This window comes from Alligator sinensis, unplaced genomic scaffold (genome assembly GCF_000455745.1).
Source record: "Alligator sinensis unplaced genomic scaffold, ASM45574v1 scaffold1621_1, whole genome shotgun sequence".
NCBI lineage: Eukaryota > Metazoa > Chordata > Crocodylia > Alligatoridae > Alligator > Alligator sinensis.
In genome coordinates this window covers 294,747-312,782 of record NW_005843006.1, presented here as the reverse complement: position 1 = coordinate 312,782, position 18,036 = coordinate 294,747, and the positions used below count along the sequence as shown (strand labels likewise).

The following is an 18,036-nucleotide window of genomic DNA, read 5'->3' as shown; positions in this document are numbered from 1 at the left end:
GGGGGGGCTCTGCAATGAGCCCCCTGACCTCCCCCCCCAGCTGCGCCGCCCAACCCAGCTCTGGCCCTTTAACAAAAAAAAACAAACCCTGAGAAAAACCCTGGGACTCGCCACTCCTGCACCTGCCTCAGGGCTTCAGGGGGCTTGTACATGGCCCCCACGCAGAGCAGGGCAGCGGGGGACAGTGGGGACAGCTGGGCAGGAACGGTGAGTCCAGGGGTTTTTCTCATTTTTTTTTTCTTAAAGAGCCAGAGCTGGGGTGGGCAGGGCAGCCATGGGAGGGGCTGGGACAGCAAGGTGAGTTTGAGGGGCTCGTGCAGAGCCCCCCATGCAGGGTGAGGCAGTGGAGGGCAGTGGGGATCACCCCCCCAACCCAGCAGTGCCTGGTGAGTCAGGGCTTTTTTCCCAAAGTGCCGAAAGCTGGGGCGGGTGGGGCAGCCATTGCCAGGGCTGGCAGAGTGGGCGGGGCTGGGCCTGGGTGATTCAGAAATTCAGCTGATTCAGCAGCAGCCGAATCTCTGAATAGGATTCGGCTGAATTGATTCGGGACAGTGATTCGAATCACCAAATCAAATCACCGTTTCCCGAATCGGCCAAATCAAAATCAAAATCCAAAGTGAATACTAGCCACTTCGCACAATCCTAATGTCCAGTCTTTTTTTATGGATCCTAGTCAACTCCCAGGTAGGCCTTCCAGTCCTGCAGGGTTGTCTATGTGCAGCATTCCTGCTCCACTTACAGCCACCGCATGCTTTATTTTACCTTTTGTACCTGGCATCATCCCGCCAGCCTATCTCCAGGCTGGGATATAGGCTCATCACTCCAACTTAGTCTTCTCATTCAAGCTCTCCCAAAGCCAACTACGCAGGTCTTCCTGCTGCTGTGCTTATATAGTGAGGGAGAGGGAGGGTTCTACTGTGCCTGCTGCCTTAAAGGTGCAAATATCCTTTCACTCCTTTCTTTGTAATAGGGCCAAGGATCCCCTATTACAGACTCCACAAGAAATGCAAATTTATTTTCATAGGCCATCCTGGGTCTTGAAACAAGGAGTGGTAAAGAAAGAGAAAATCATGAGGGGATGAAATCCTCATAGTATTTAGGCAGAAATCATCATCTACTAAAGCTTCTTGGACAAAACTTGTCAAGCATAAATCCACATAAAACACCCAGATACCCTTAACTATAAACAAGCACAATCAAACTGACTCAGATTTCCCATCTGTAAACTAGGATAATATTTATCTGCCCCACAGAGGTTCTATAAAGAGTTAGTTAATAATGTACAACATTATATAATGCCCCCTGACCTAGTATAATGAGGCCCATAGTCATGTGAGGAGGCCTTAAATACAGTAGTAGCATGAAGCTAAATTATGTTTGCAATGGGAGGCCCTAAATACTGAGTTTCATGTTTTGGAAATAGATTCAATTTTTTTATTGTATGTTTTCCTTGAAACTATAGTTCTGTGGCTCTAGAAAATTACTTCCATTTCAGCCTAACTAAAGGTAAGGCAAAGACCAAAAATATTCTACTTTCTTATAAACCTAAAGTTACAGGGTTCCCATTGTTACCAAGTGACAACAAAAAAAATGATTGTGTTGCATATTTTTCCCTGACTGAACCCAGGAGGTTTACGTTCTGGTGACAATTAATTATCACTGGCAAGTCCCAAACACACTAAGATCTTCTCAAGCACATAAAAAGTTTGTTGGGAACTAAGCAGTGAAAATAAGCTGGAGAAAAGAGTACCAAAAACTTATTTTATATCCCTATGGCATCACACAAACGTGCTTTTACCCAAATTGTTCCCTGTAGCATCTAGCTCTTAATTGTTCAACATTTGCTAGTAGTAAAAGCATGAGCAATACTGTTTTGCATATTTATAATCTGCTCATTTACAGTGTTTGGAATAAATACTGAAGTGATTATAATCAGGTCTGACTGTTTTTTGTTAAGATGCCCTTAGCAACTCTCTCAAGTGCATGGAGAAATACAAAGTCATTAAACTAACCTTTTACTTCCTGTATGGATGCTGCTCATCTTTTCAAATGTAAATACTTTAATTACCTTAGAAGCAGGGACATTGCCATATTTTAGGAAGAAATGTGTTAAGGAAAATGTGTTCTCACTCTCATTTTATCTATGCTGAACTTTGCAATTTAGATCACAAACAGATTCTAAAAAAATTCAAAGAAAATCCAACATTGGTAGCTAACATGCTGATAATCAGTTGGGGCTGATTCAAATTGATCCCCACACTGGATACTCTAGCTGTGTTCACAACATGACATTAGTTTGTCATAATGATTACTATTAATACACTGCAATTTGGGCACTGTCTTTTCTTCCTAACAATCTTAGGTGGTGTGCCTAAGTGGGAGAGGGGGAAGGAGCTATGGGAATAGTTAGATCATGAGCTAACACTTGCTTTGGCCTTGAGGTTCAAAGATTAGCTGATTATTAGTGCACTACCAAGCAGGTACAAGTTGGTTAGAAGCAATATTGTCTGAGTATTACAAGATGTGAATGTCATATCTCCTGCCAATGTAGACTGTGCACATATGGGAATAGCCACGCTAGATTTAATGTAGCTAGCTCAAGAATCAATGGCAGCAAAAGCATGGCCTCATGGTTTTTAACCTGAGTTATCTGCCAACTATGTTCCCAAGATCTACAGTGGTCCTATACAACCTGTGCTGAATTGAAGTGTAAGATTCCCCTATATTTATGGTGAGTTCTAATTAGCAATCCATTGAACAGCCTTGTCGCATAGGCACTGGCAGTGTCTTGTCTCCCCTGATTTTTGCTTCTGCTCTTTACTCAATATTTGAGAAATATTGTAGGGTTTCTTTTTAGAGTACTTTGTGATTCTGGTGTGTGAGAGGGTTCAGAGTGGGTAATCTCATGGACCCTTTTATACAAAATGCAAAGGATAGGACTGTGAATGTGAAGAGCAGGACTCTGTGGCCTAGCTGTTCCCTTCCAGTCCACTGTCCCTCTGATCCTTGATGTTTTAACTCATCTGAAGTTGTCATAATCATAAGCCACTGTCATTTACAAGTCTAACCCTGGTCAAAAACAGAAATATCGCCTGTAATGTCTGTGTGCCTTTCTGTATGTTATACAGTATATATTATACATATATAGTAATACTAGCAAATCATCTGTCAAGAATGACAGTGGGGGTAGAGGGGATGGAGTGGGGGTGCGAGGCCAGCTCCATGCCGTCACCACCCTGTGCTACTGCCGCCTCCAAGGAGCAGGGCCAGAGGGACGGGGAGGGCGAGGCTGCTCTATCCGCACTGTCATGGTGGCACACTGTCACCGCCATCATTCTTGACAGGCAAGTTGCCCCGCATGCAGCAATGGCTGGAGCCACACCCCACTAGGAGCCACATCCTCCACAAGCATTATGGACAGACAGACAGACAGACGGACTAGGCCCCCCCCATATATATGTAGAATAATACAAATATAAGGTAAAATAATATAAAGTAGCAAAGAAATATAATACAGAAACATCTATAATGTAATTAAGTTCATAACCTTGTTATCTGCTGCACCCAGCAATCTGCATATGCAATATCCACAGCAATGCACAGTTAATTACCATGGTGAGGTAAACTTGATAATAAATATATCACATTATATTTATATTGTGATAGCATATAAAGATATAACAAAATTGTATATACACAGCTTAATATATAGATACAGTATGCACATACTATGCACACATCATGTTTTTCTATTCTTAGAGAGCTCTGTTCTTCTTTCAGCTGGATATGCCCTATTAAAACTATCATTTTCTAGCCTACTGGCTTTTTGAACTTATTGTAATATGGACTGACAATAAGGTTATGCATATACAGTCACTTTTATATATTGTATAAATGCACATTGTTTCTTTTTAAAAAGAAACAACAAAATTCTGGCAAATCATTGAAATACTTTTCCAAGCTACTATCTCCCAGGGCAAGAATTTAGGGCAGGAGCAGTTTCACACTAGACAGCACAATGGCTATACATGCCTATCTCAATTAGAACAAGTAGAAAACAGCCAACAAGAAACAAAATTCCTGTTACAAATGACTGGATTCAGCCCAAACCTTCTTAATAGATATATTTATCAAACAGTAAATCTTCTTTAAAAACCCTTAAATACCAATAGTTTTAAGAATGATTTTTTTTTTTAATTCCAGGGTGAGTTTTTATTTATTTATTAATTGCATGGTCAAAGCAGGGTTTCAAGTCAATGAAACACGATAGTGTATGCTCCTATTAAAAGCTAGAAGGGGTTGGTTCTTTAAAGTCTGTAAGGTTACGTTTCATACACGCACATAGTTTCTGCATGTATCAGTGTATAATCTATAGTGAATGCAACTCAAATCATTAATGTTTTAAATTTGACAGTGTAGTTAGGATACCCTGAAAAGTGAAATGTGAAAAGTAGAATGAATTTTATACAGTCTCTTTCGAACCTTCTGGCATGGTATTTAAAATTAGATACACAGTGATGAACAGAACATCTTCCTTTGGATTTCACATATCTAGTCTAGAGCTCTGTTCGGTCATGTATAAAACTCTTTAAATCTCCCAACCCTACTTGCCATTCTAATTCCTGCTCCCTTTTGTTACCCTGTTTCTCCCCACTTTTGGCGAGTTGACATACTGCTCTCTGTTTATCACCCCCTCCTCAGGAGTGTCAAGTGGTCTCTGCTATCATGCCTCTGACCCCTCTGTAAAGTCTTTCTGGGGTGCTGGGAGCCTCCTGGGGCAGCAGCACCACCCATCTGGCCTGGCTAGCAGCCAAAGTCTGGCTCTGGATGGCCAAGATCTGTTTCTGGCAGTGCATGCTACCACCATGTGCACCGTGCTGCTTTTATTGCAGCTGTTTTTTTTACACCAGCCTCTTCCAGTGTCAAATTTGCAATACAGTGAGCAGTTGCATGTGCTCCACATGCAGTCTGCAGTGCCTCAAACAGCTTTGCAGCATCGCAAACTGCACATGTGCACTCATTTGGACATGCCTTTTGGGGTAATCTTTGGTGCATCCAGCTCATTTTCCTTATACATTGAGGCTCCTTTCAATACGGACAAGTGCAGGGTGCTGCACTTGGGTAGTAGGAACCAGCAGCACACTTATACGATGGGGAACTCCCTACTTGAGAGCACAGAGGCGGAAAGGGATCTTGGTGTCATTATTGACTCCAAGATGAACATGGGCCGACAATGCGAGGTCATGGTTGGCAGGGCTAACCGGACCTTGTCGTGCATCCACAGGTGCATCTCGAGTAGAGCCAGGGAGGTGATCCTCCCCGTCTACGCGACGCTGGTCAGGCCGCAGCTGGAGTATTGTGTCCAGTTCTGTGCGCCCCATTTCAGGAGGGATGTGGACAACATGGAGAGGGTCCAGAGGAGGGCCACCCGCATGATCCGGGGACAACAGGGCAGACCCTACAGTGAGAGACTGCGGGACCTGAACCTATTCAGCCTCCACAAGAGAAGGCTGAGGGGGGACCTGGTGACCGTCTATAAACTCACTAGGGTGAACCAGAAGGGTTTGGGGGAGACGCTGTTTCCCCTAGCCCCTGCTGGCATAACAAGGAATAATGGGCACAAGTTGATGGAGAGGAGGTACAGATTGGACATCCGAAAAAACTACTTCACAGTTAGGGCGGCTAGGAGCTGGAACCAACTTCCAAGGGAGGTGGTGCTGGCCCCTACCCTGGGGATCTTTAAGAAGAGGCTGGATACCTACCTGGCTGGACTCATTTGAGTCCCGTTTTTGTTTTTAGGGTTTTTTTTGTTGTTCTCCCGCCCTGGCAGGGGGTCGGGCTAGAAGATCTATTAGGTCCCTTCCGACCCTAAAACTATGAAACGCTATTCCTTTTTTCTACTATTATATTTCCAAAATCTTACCTACTAATCACATCCTTCTCCTCACTGCCCCACTCAAAATGCATCTTTTTCCTTCTAACCCATCCAACCATGCTACCATCTCTTAATGACTTTATTCTGACCATGCTTCCCTCCCTTTCAGATCTCTCTTCTGGATTACTCAAATATCACTTGATTTTAGGGCGGCCATTTGTCTGGTTTTATAGAGGACAGTCTGGTTTTCTGGTTCTCTGTCCTCTATTGATATGAACCAGACACCTTTATGTCCTCTATTTTTCACCACTTGGCACCCCCCCACCTCCACCGTTGACATCATTGCGGCTACCTGCGGGAACTCCCCACTCAGTCCGCCCCCACCACCAACACTGCCACAGCTGCCTGCAGGAGCTCCCCACTCGCTCCGCCCCCACTGCCGACACAACCACGGCTGCCTGCAGGAGCTCCCTGCTTGCTGCCACCATGCCCCCACCACCAACACCGCTGCCACCACCTGCAGGAGCTCACCGTGCCCCTCCAGCCTTGGGACACGTGCAACGTTCATGGTGGTGGGAAGAATTGCACTAAATGTAACTATCCTCTATTCTTGAGGTATCTTGATGGTCACCCTACTTGATCTTCTATTTAAGATAGCTAACAACCTTATTTCTTCCTGCACTCCATGCTCCACTAAACCTCAAAATGATTCCCCCACTCTTCAGTCTGGGGCAATCTGAGGACTATAGGCCCTTACCCATATTGGAAGTAGTGTGGAGACATACTAGTCAATGGGCAGTCTAGAAGAAAGTGTTCCCTATTCCATTAGGATATGGGGCACTGACTAGGAAGTTTGGAGTGCTGAGGCCAGTGTTAGGTCATTCCCCTGCTTCCTGATTCAAATCCAACAGGAGACAAGGAACAGCTCAGCAGGCCCCACAGACGAGAGCAATGACTTGGAAACCCAACTGAGCTGTGGATTAGCACATAAGGGAATTGTAGGCCTGAGGGTTAGGCTAGCTCTGCTGTAAGAATGGAACTGCTGAACATCTTTTGCACAAATTTACCTTGCAATAAGTATTAGTGCATGAGTATCCCCGTCTGGTGCCAATGCAGCTGTTTACAAAATGAGACACATTCTTTCCCGAGATCTAAGGTCTTAGCACAAGAGTAGTATAGTAGAGGGAATATGAACACCACACTCGTGGCTGAACTAGTTTAAGTTTACCTGCAAATACAAAAACATCTGGAAATGAGAACAAAACATGCCAAGCAAACCTTCAAACAAATCTCAGCAAGTAAAGGAAAAATAAACAAACATACCAGTCATGCAGATATTTTGTCTCAGATGCAAGTAAAGCAGTTCAATAGAAGCAGGGATATGGGAGAGAAATGGGTGCTGTGAAAATGTACGTCTACCATGTTTCTCCTGATTAGGGGCCCACCTCTACAGTTGGATTGACATGGACACGCAGCAGAGCAATGTCCAAGGGAAAACAAATTTAATATGAGAGTCTAGCTGCAACTATGTCATGCTGTTCTTCTAAAACATAGCCCCATGTCTTCCACAACCTGTGGGATCCTTACCTCTGGCCATGCTGTACATAGAACTGAGCAGGGGATAGCAGTGCTTAGCAAAGCAACTTCATGACCAAGGCCAGCTGAACTACTCAGAAGCTGATGCCATCCGTTAACTAGGTCAGCTGTTTCCAATATTTGTAAAATAAAATAAACACACCAGTCCTCACTAAACAACTAATCTCCTATAGCATTTAAGTTATTTTTTCAAATGAAAACTATTTAGGGTCTGATAAAACATCTTACACAAATGGAAAAACATTTCCAAGAGCCTTTGCCCTAAAAAGAGGTTTAATGATGTAAGAGATTAAGTGGAATTTTTTTTTTTTTTACTGCTTAGGGGGAAAAAAACCCATGCAGACTGAAAAGTCCAAACTAGCCTATGAAGTTTCAGCCCAGTGCAATTTAAAAAAGGTTGAGTTACAGCTTATTATACCGATCATAGCACGTTATGAATTCCATATCCCTCAGCAAGAATGACATCTTTAATGATTAAGCTAAGTCACTCAGCTCTGTTTCTATTTTAATTTTTTTCCCAAATTATATCACCCAAAATTTTACTTTGCAAATGGCAGGAGGAAAAATAGCAGAATAATGAATCTGCAACACAGCAATAACTAGCAGGTTTAAACTTTACAAAAATGTGTGCTTCATGTGAAAGCTATCACATGTAGATATTTAAATGTCAGTAAAGGCTTATTATAATGTAGTACTTAAACAGAGCTTCCAGCCCTCAGTGTGCTCTAGCTCTGCCCTGTGTTTTGTCTTTTGTATTATATGATTTTTTTTTCCTGCTAAGACAGTAACAGACATTTTCTATCCCAGATCAGGTCACTGGCTGCATTAAGTTCAGTATCTGGTAGCGGCCCATTCTTTTGCATCTCATCAGCTGTACAATTATGTTTATGAGAATGAAACTTCCTTCCTGACCCCTGTGGCAACTGATTTATGCCCACAAGCATGAGATTTAATTACCACTATTTGAGGACGGTTGAGTTCACTTCTCTGAGCAAACTGGCTCATGAAGGTGCCTTTCCTCCTTCTAGCAAAGAGTAATTATCCCTTTGCAGTTATTAGCACAAATGCAGCAAAATTTGAATTTTCATGATTACTTAGTAAGACCTGGAATACTGAAGAAACGATACAAATGCAGAACATTCAGTTGTCTTCAGGATTAACATTGCCTCTTAAACAAAAGCTGTATGAAAAAATGAAACAGCTTTAACAATAAAGCTCTTCCAATAAAACTGCTAATGAAGGGTAGGGAAAAGATAATTACAGATTTCTCCTTGTCCAACAGCTAGAATATATATTTTAAAGGGTACATAATCATTTCAGTTAGCCAAAAACATATTCTTATTTGTATTACAGCTAGAGTTTAGACATAGAAAAAACTCAGTTTTGTGGGACAGAGGTCCAAACCAGTTTATAATACGTCTCAGTTTATTATGAGAATCAAAATATATTTTCTATGCAATGTACTTAACCAAAATCCTCAGATTTGAACATTGTTGGGTTTGTAGTTCAAACTCCACAGTTGGACTTTCCCAAATTTCAGACTATTACAAATCTATACTGAATTTGGTTCATTACAGTGTTAGTGTCAATAGAAAACTGTGGGGTTTTTTCTATTATGCCCATTGCTCTGTTGCCATGTTACACTGATTTATATAAAAGTATCATTGATAAACTTTGAGTGCTGATGGCAGAACTCTAGCAAGCTAAAATAAGTGTCTGGAATCCATACCCTGCATTAATTCACAACCCACATATTCTTGAATTGCCTTCTTTTCACAAAAGGAAACACAGGTCAAAAGTTTTTTTCTCCTGGAACTGATAAAAAGATGGAATCAGATCACTGAAAGAAAGTTTACAATATGGCATGGATGAATGCTAAAATAAAATTAATCTGCCAAGCTTTGATGTGAAGACTATTCACATTTGGTAATGTAATTTTGCACACAGTCTTTGGGAACAATGGAAGTATCTTAGTCTTACAGTCTGGGAATCTGTTTCAACAAATACATTTATTTTTTCATTTAATTCTGAAAAAAATTATGAGAGTAAAAATCTTGATAGGTGGTATATGCAAATTCCACTACAACACAAAGAATTTCTTTGCTTCCATAAATAAAAGAAACCAAAATAACATCTTTTCTATCATTATTATCCTCAAATAACAACGGCTATGGAGAAGTTTATCTTGTTTTTTAACTATTTTGAAAATGTAGGGTAAACAATTTTAAGGAAAAAAGAATCTCTCAAACAGAAGGCAATAGAGCCACAGGAAGTGCCAAGAGACTCTCAGCAGCCTATTTTTCTGTAACTATATAATCAAAATTTTTTGCAAGTACCTTTGGATGGAGTGCGAGAAGTTATAGGTTGAAAAAGAATCTAAGTAGAATACATATCTAGTACGTAAGCAGTATAATGAGTCTTATGTTAAGCCCCACAGATTTGACTTGTGTAAAATACACTGTCTGGCTACATCAGCCGATATAGCAGAGGAAGCTAATCTAGGAAAAGAAGCCCTCATATCTAGAATTGCTTCAAAATTTACAGAACTTACTGTGGACCACATAAATACTGTAACAGGAAAAATGGTTCCAGCTGGGATACAGACTTATATTGTTTTAATAACAGTGCTTACAGGTAATTATTTTCTTGTTAAATGATAGTTAGACTTTACTGAATATGAATAATGTCTGAATATCTATTTGCTACTTGTATATCTAGAATGAATTTAGAAATCAAGATGGGAGGAGGGTTGTAAAAAAATTGTATATAAAAAGATATATACAACACTGTCATTCAGGTAATAGTTCAATTATTTAATGCTGCTGAACACTAATACCACTTCACAGAATTAAACTTGAACAGCATTTTTTGTCATTCGATGCCTCTGAAAATCATTTGCTATTATATTTGAATCAACTTAAGTTTTTAAAAATTTGTTGAGAAGAATAATTTTAGCATATTAACATATTATGAAAGAAATGTGCACAGTTTTCAAACGTCAAGTCAAATTCGCATTTCCATTTCAGGTTTACAATAACATTGCAGGTGGGAAAAAAAACTGATGTACAGTACATGAAAAGAGAAATACTTGAAAGGTGTACATTATTTTATCTGATTCTTTCAAGGTCAGTGTGAAAGAGCCGAGTATGAAAGAAAGCTGGAGAATTTTACTTTCAAAATAACACGCAATGTATTTATTTGAGCAGATGCATCAAACCAGTGAAAACAATTAACACTGAAGTGACAATTAGTATTTCTTCCTACTCCCACACGAACTGTTAGTCTGTCTCACATCCTATCGCAATATAAACCATTTTGTCTGCTGATTTCTACACACCTACCTGAGCTATCCAAGCTGTATATATGGTCCTATAAATATTGACTAATCCTTTTATCTCGAGTGCTTTAATATTGAGCTACAGTGGTCCTAGCTTGCACAGCAATTGGCAAATAAAAAGCATTATCAGGCACTGCTCATAAGGATAGCTGCTTTAATCAGTCTTCCAAACTTAAAGAGAACTTATTTTTTTTGGTGGAGCTTGTACTTGTATTTATCTTAATGCAAACTAGAAAATATATAGCCTATTTGTTGATGTTTGTAATATCATTTCCATTATTTAAAAGTGATTCATATTTAGACACTAAAATTCTTACTAAATGACATTTATTAAAATTGAACTTAAAATGAAGATTCTTTATATTTAGTAATTGTGATCCAGGGTTTGCTTCCTCTATAGGCAAAAGAACACACTAACAGAAAGGAGTAAGTTTTGTCATTGTGCTGTGCTTTTCTTCTTTTTTAGTTGGCATCAGCTGTAAATGCATGACAGAATGTAATGGGTGGAAACATGTATGATTTAGAAACAAATGGGCTTTGTTCATGGAGTTATAGTCATTAGTGTTACTTTCAACTCATCAGGCATTTAGAGCATCTATACACATGCTGCAGGGTGGGGTAAGGGCATTTTAGTTAAAGCGGTTCCCAGAGAGCCACTCTTAATTAAAACGCTACAGCATCACAAGTATTAAGCCCCCGTGCCTTTAAAAATGGCTGCAGGACAATTTAACTAAAGCTTATTTGACGAGTTTTAGTTAAAGAGCCCTAGAGGCCATTTTTAAATCCAGAGGGTATAAAGGTATCCTCCCGTAACACTCATGAAGCTGGTCAGTGAAGGTATCTTCCCATAAAACTTGTGAAGCAGGCCAGTATTACTATCCCTATTTTACCCACGTGATACTGTGGCAATGCTAGATCATTCTAACTAGAACGCATCGGAGCACATATATAGGCACCTTGAGGTCCCGATTCACTACTGCCTTGCACTTCCTTTAGTTGTTTAGACCTGTCCAAAATAAGAACAAAGTGGGTGCATCCAGTTTCCAGAGAGGTAAATGACTACCAAAATGCAAAAAGAGGAAAAGCAGACTAGATATGATACCAACAAAATGCCAGCTAATGGCAGAGTTAATTTTTCAGGCACACGTAGCTTTCCAAATAATGGTCAATTTATTCCATTTTATTTATTTGTTAATTTCTAAGAGTACTCACCCTCACTAGGACCCATCAAGGTCCCAATTCTGTAAATATCTCATGCAAAATGCCCATCAATTTCTATGGGAATCCTACTCAGGATCAGGGAACAAGAAAGATCTGGCCTGTCTGGTTGTTATATGTGTTGTGGTAATGCTAAGGGACCTGTAATCATAGATCAGGCTCCACTGTGCTAGATGCTGTAGAAACATGTAGGGGGATCATAGTTCCTGATTCCAGGAGTTACAGTCTTAGCCCCATAGAGATAACTTACTTTGTATAGGAAACAGAAAGTGAGGAGGACAGCCTTGTAATCCAGGCACTACACTTAACCACTAGAGACCTGGTTTTCTTTTCTTCTTCTGACATCACCTTCCTAGTGAATCTGGACAAGTCACTTAATGCTGCTATGCCTCAGTTCCCTATGTGTAAAATGGGGATAGTAGTACTGACCTGCTTCACAAGTGTTATGGGAAGATACATTAATGAATGTTTCATGCTCAGATACAGCTGAGATAGGCTTTTGTGAATTCCTAGTTAGACCATATTTTATGCCCACCCATTTGCTGATTCATTCTGCAAAAGGTCTAATAAGAAATTCCAAACCATATGTTTCTAAATAAATTATGATCACTTCAAGATAGTGATCAGATAGCTTTTGACATAGTTGAGCACACAGCTCATCCTACTGCTTCAGTATTGAATGTATTTTAGCTTTGACACAAAAACCCAATGACACCCACATTTCTTCAGCAGCTGCATAAGATCTAGTTGTATATGAAACCTGTGGACACATCATTCTCTCTTTTAAAGGCAGAAAAATGGGCTACATCAGGTAGAAGATGTACTAAAACATTGGCTGAAGCAGGCAACAGCTCACTTTTCATATATTCTAATGATTTCTAAAATAGCAAAAGGCAGGGCAAGAATACAACATATAGATTACTATAAACTGGGTAAGGCAGATACCATTCTGGCCCCTAGTCAATGAAGATTAGGGAAGTGAACTTTATTTTAAGAAAGTCAGTCCTAATGTTTCATATTTCTGCCAGGTGCCACTACATATTAATGTACAAACAGACATCTCATGCTAGAATAAATATAAACCTAGCTGGAAAACAAAGAGCCTATTGCAGTAGTATTCCACTGCCAAAAGTTGACAGAGGGAGTACTGGCTGCATTTGATAATCTGAAGTTTCACCTACAAACTGCATGCCCTAACTGGAGAATGCGAAGTGGCAAGGTTCATTGCTAAAAGCGCCTTTTATACCAAAGGTGTGATCAAAAAATAATCTAGGACAACTCCCTAAAACAAATCTTCACTATAACTTATTGCTTAATATGATGAGCTTTTATATGTGTCTAGTTATTACTATCATTGAGTAAAGTAGACAGGCACTGAATCGGTGCAAGTGTATTAACTAAGTCTATGTGTTGCTATTCCAAACTAAGCAAAATTACTTAACTCTTTTCTCAATTTCCTATGATGCTTGTGTTTTGCTGCAGAAAGTCCAGATCCTTATAGGTTAATATACAAAGATAGCTAAAGTACGTTAAAGAAAGCTGTCACCTTATAAGAAGTCAGTTGTCTCTCATGTATGTTGTTAGTTATGCAACAGAAGCTATATAAAATTTATGAAGGGCCAACACAAGGCCAAATAAACCAATCTTGTTTCAGGGAGAGAAACAGGAGATTGAAACTTTCTTTTTGTTAATTACTTCTTAAGGACAATAATTTGCAAATTTTCACTAAACGCTGTGTTAACCGGCATTCTACTATCTGGAATACTCTATTAACCAGAATTTGGAGGGGAAACTCTCACATGACAGCCGCTGCCGCCACCCACCACCCTGTGCTGCCACTGCTCCATTTGTGGCCACCATTCTCCCCCCCAGCCACCCATGCAGTTTTCAAAAAGGTTGAAAATCTCTGCCTCAAATAAGCAGAATGTTTAGATACCTGGCACTTTACCCAACTCATGCCAGGTAACACAGCTTTTACTGTATTTCAATTGAGCATCTCAAGACTTCTGTTTCCTTGTCTGGAAAAAAAAAACAAGTGGGGCGGGAAGTGGAATTTCCGCAAGTTTCACCTTACCCGAGTTTTCCCCCAATAACCCCCAGAATTCCAAGAGAGGTGAGAAAATGGAATTCCCTGCTCCATTTCATATGCTCTCATGTCTCTTAATCTGGTACTGGTGTGGTACTTGGGCACTTTTTAAAATGCCAAATCACCTCTGTGAAATAAGCATGATTATATCAATTATGCTGCAGAATGACTCTATTGAAGGAAGGGGAAAGTCATTCTAGAAACATGGTGACGTGGTCACTGAATACCACCACTTCCTTCAAATAGCTATGTTCAAAGGCTCATCTGTTGGTAAGAGTAAAAGGAAACTCCCAAACCAAGCTGGATTTATAAAAATAGAAATGGGAGTTTGATTGTGGAAGAATTGGTTTATCTATCTTGGGTAGGTCACATGCTCAACATCACCAGTGGATCTGAGCATTTCACAGACTTTCATGTATTTAACCTTACAGCAGCCTTATGAAGCAGGGGCAATCCTGCTAACTTAATTTTACAGCTGAGAAATGGAGTAAAAGAAACAGACACACACAGAGCATTTCAGTGCCAAGCTCAAAAAACACACTCTGTCCACTGATGCTTCATGCACCAAATCTGTTCTAAGGACTACTGTAAGAGAGATATAGTATCTCTCTTCTTGGTTTTGCCATGGGGTAGGAGCAAGAAAGTGGGGTGTACTTTATGATAGCATTCTCAGGCCCAGCAAGAAGGCAGGGTAGACAAATCCTCATATAACTAGGTGCTTTCTTAGACATCTAATTCAAACATATAGGCTACAACAAGTGTTCCCTTCCCCCAAATCATGTAGATGCTTAATTCAGTGAGGTCCCTAAGTTTCTGCTGCTGCACACTCAGGCTAAACTGAAACTCTACCGAGATTCACAAAAATAAGCATTCCTTTGCATTTCTTTCACTTAGATAGGTATTGCTCTGAGCTTGTCTAACCCCAACAAAACTCAAGTAGGAGAGAGCGGGAGTCTACCTTTTACCTAATAGCCCATTGATTAGAGCCCTTATCCACAGTAAGAGACACCATCTCTGAACTTCTTTAAAACAAATCTTCCAGAGAAGTGCTGTAAGGCTCCATGAGGCTTTAGGCTATTTGGGAGTGGGATTCTCCCAGGGTATACTTACACCATGACACCAATGTGTGCCAGTAGGGATGTCTCTGAGCATACCTACACACTTCCTCTCACATGCTCCAAATATGACAGTGCAGCCAATCTCAAGACCTTGGTCTCCAGTGTGCTGTGGATCTACCATCCTTTTATAACCAGTTGTCACTCACTTTGAATTAAAGTAAATTTATTATAACTATAAAGAATGAGACATAAGATTCTCTCCTATACTTATCTATGCTAGATTTTTCTCTTGTTTTATTTTTTTTTGTAGGCATTCACTGTGAAGAAGACATCAATGAGTGTTACATGAACCCTTGCCAAAATGGTGGAACCTGTGAGAATTTTCCTGGAAATTATACTTGCCATTGCCCACCTGGAGATAAGGAGGGAATGTTTTATGGTGGCTGGAACTGTAGTGAGGTTCTTCAGGGCTGCACTGATCACCAATGCCAAAATAATGGAATATGTATTCCCCATTTAAAAAATGGCCAGCATGGATCCAGCTGCATGTGCCCACCTGGGTATACTGGAATACACTGTGAAAAATTAACTACATTTTCTTTTGAGGGAAATGGTTTCCTTTGGGTGAGGAGCATCAAGAGCCCTGCAAAAGACTCCTACAACATAAATCTGAGATTTCACACTGTGCAACCTACAGCCTTTATATTTTACCGAGGGGGAAAAGATACATTTGTGAAGTTGGAGTTACTAAATGGCCACTTACACTTAGCCATGCAAGTCAATAGTCAGCCACAGGATCTTTTCCTTATTTCACATAATGTCAGTGATGGGAAATGGCATTCAGTAGAGGTAACCTTCACAAAAGCTGTTACTCTTAATTTACTCGACAGCTCATGTATAGAATCATGTGTCAATAAAACCGCTGCTACAATAAATAGTAACCAACTGATGCCTGCATTTCAGAGCACATTTTTGGGTGGTTTACCAGTGGGAATCACGAGCGGTGACTCTCTATTAAACACCTATAATATGCATTCTGCACCTTCATTTATAGGCTGTCTTCAGGACATTGAAATAGACTTGAACATTATTACACCAGACAACATGTCATCTGAATCGACTTTAAATGTCAAGGCAGGCTGTGCTAAAAAGGATTGGTGTGAAAACCACCCTTGTCAAAATAGGGGGCGCTGCATCAATTTGTGGCTGAGTTATCAGTGTGACTGCTACAGGCCTTACACTGGGCCAAACTGTTCAACAGGTAAGATGGTGCTCTCAGCATTAGTGTATTAAATGCTAGCCAAAAGCACTGGCACTTAATCGTAAGCAACAAATCTGCTTATACTAGTGCTGAAACACCATGACCCTTAAGACCTCTGGAGCTTATTATCAACTGACAAGAAAATGCAGGAGGTCAGTAGTAGCAGGAGCTCATTATTGTCTAGTTCTCTCTCTCTCAGAAGTCTGAATTTCAGTGAGACAGAAAAGTCAAAGTAAAGTTATGGCTTCTGCTCAACAATGTTTTTAATCTTTTGACTTTCAATACTCTATAAATTTTGGAAAACTCTACCCTGCTGGCAGTTATGCTCTTGGGGTAAAATTTACAGAAACATATAACTGACTTAAAGAAATTACATCTCCTTTTCAAAAGTCACTCAGGTGTTTCTGTAAATTTTATCTCCAGTGCCAATCTGCCCTTGTAAAGAACAGCCTGTGTGATTGAGGGTGAATAAAGCAAAATCAAACTTACTAAAAAAAAAATTAAAAACAAAAGATCTTGTTTTTTTAATTGACATCTACATGAATTTTCACCAGTACATGAAGTTAAAATCATTTTGATTGTTTGATTGTTCTTACCATACTAGGGAGAATGGATGGTTTGAAGTCCTGGTATCAAAATCTTTTCACCTCTTTCTTAACTAATTCAAGTCCTGCTCAGGGTTGGAGTTGTCAAAAGCTGTCAACAACTGGTGACCAATATTAAAGGTGTCTGTTTCCTAGTAGATGTGTGACCACATATGAAAAATCAACTAACTACCAGCCCAATCGGCTGTGTCAGCAAGAAAGCCAAAAACAGAAGGGTTCTGGAAATTGAACTCCTGTCTTCCCCCTCAGTGGTTCCTCCAGTATAAGCTGGAGGAACCACTGAAAGGACATATGAGGTCTCTGTACTGGCTCCTGGTTATGCTATACCTGTCATAGAAATAAATAGCTTCAGTTTGGAGTTGTAAATATACCACCTTTGAACTGGATTCTGCAAACCTTTGTCAGGAAAACTCATCTTGAACTCCTATCAAGAACTTTGCATGAGAGAATCATGCAGGATTTGTCACCTACAAGTTGTTCATCATCCACACATGTTAATGTGCAACAACATTTTAGGATGAGGAACTGACAACACATTTTTGCCTAGTAGGATGACAGAAATGAAGAGCAACAGGAGCACTTGAGTCAGATCAACAGGGCTGGATCTTCCGCTGGTGTAAATCAGCACGGCTACACTGCAATCAATGAAACTATACTTATATTGCCTGAAGATCTGGTCCCCTGGGGCTTATTGGATGATTTTCTGCAGAAAGCTGTAGCTTGAAATAGATTTCAAAGTGTTTCAATACTATATTATTTCATATGTTGTACTTCATAGCTATCGATACATACCTTATTTCTTTTTTTATTGCAAAAATGACAAAGCCTGATAGGTAACTGAAACAGACTGCTTTGAAGTCCAGCTGTAATTTATCCAAAGGTTTGAAAAGTTACTTTGGAGTATAGGACAGCATCTGGTAAATATGCTTGCCTCCTTATAAGAAATGAAATTAAAAACATTCAGGGCCAAGAGAGGCTTATTCTTGCATTCAAACTGTTG

The 18,036-nt window shown here is 40.1% G+C and overlaps 1 protein-coding gene across 1 annotated transcript in view; it reads left to right on the top strand.

Annotated features, from left to right (window-relative positions):
- CRB1 (crumbs 1, cell polarity complex component) overlaps positions 1-18,036 on the top strand; it is a 129,145-nt gene that overhangs the window by 57,225 nt on the left and 53,884 nt on the right. Inside the window, exon 6 of the mRNA XM_006036703.1 lies at positions 15,481-16,431. Within this exon, the coding sequence (XP_006036765.1) occupies positions 15,481-16,431 (951 nt within the window). The remainder of the gene's footprint in view (positions 1-15,480; positions 16,432-18,036) is intronic.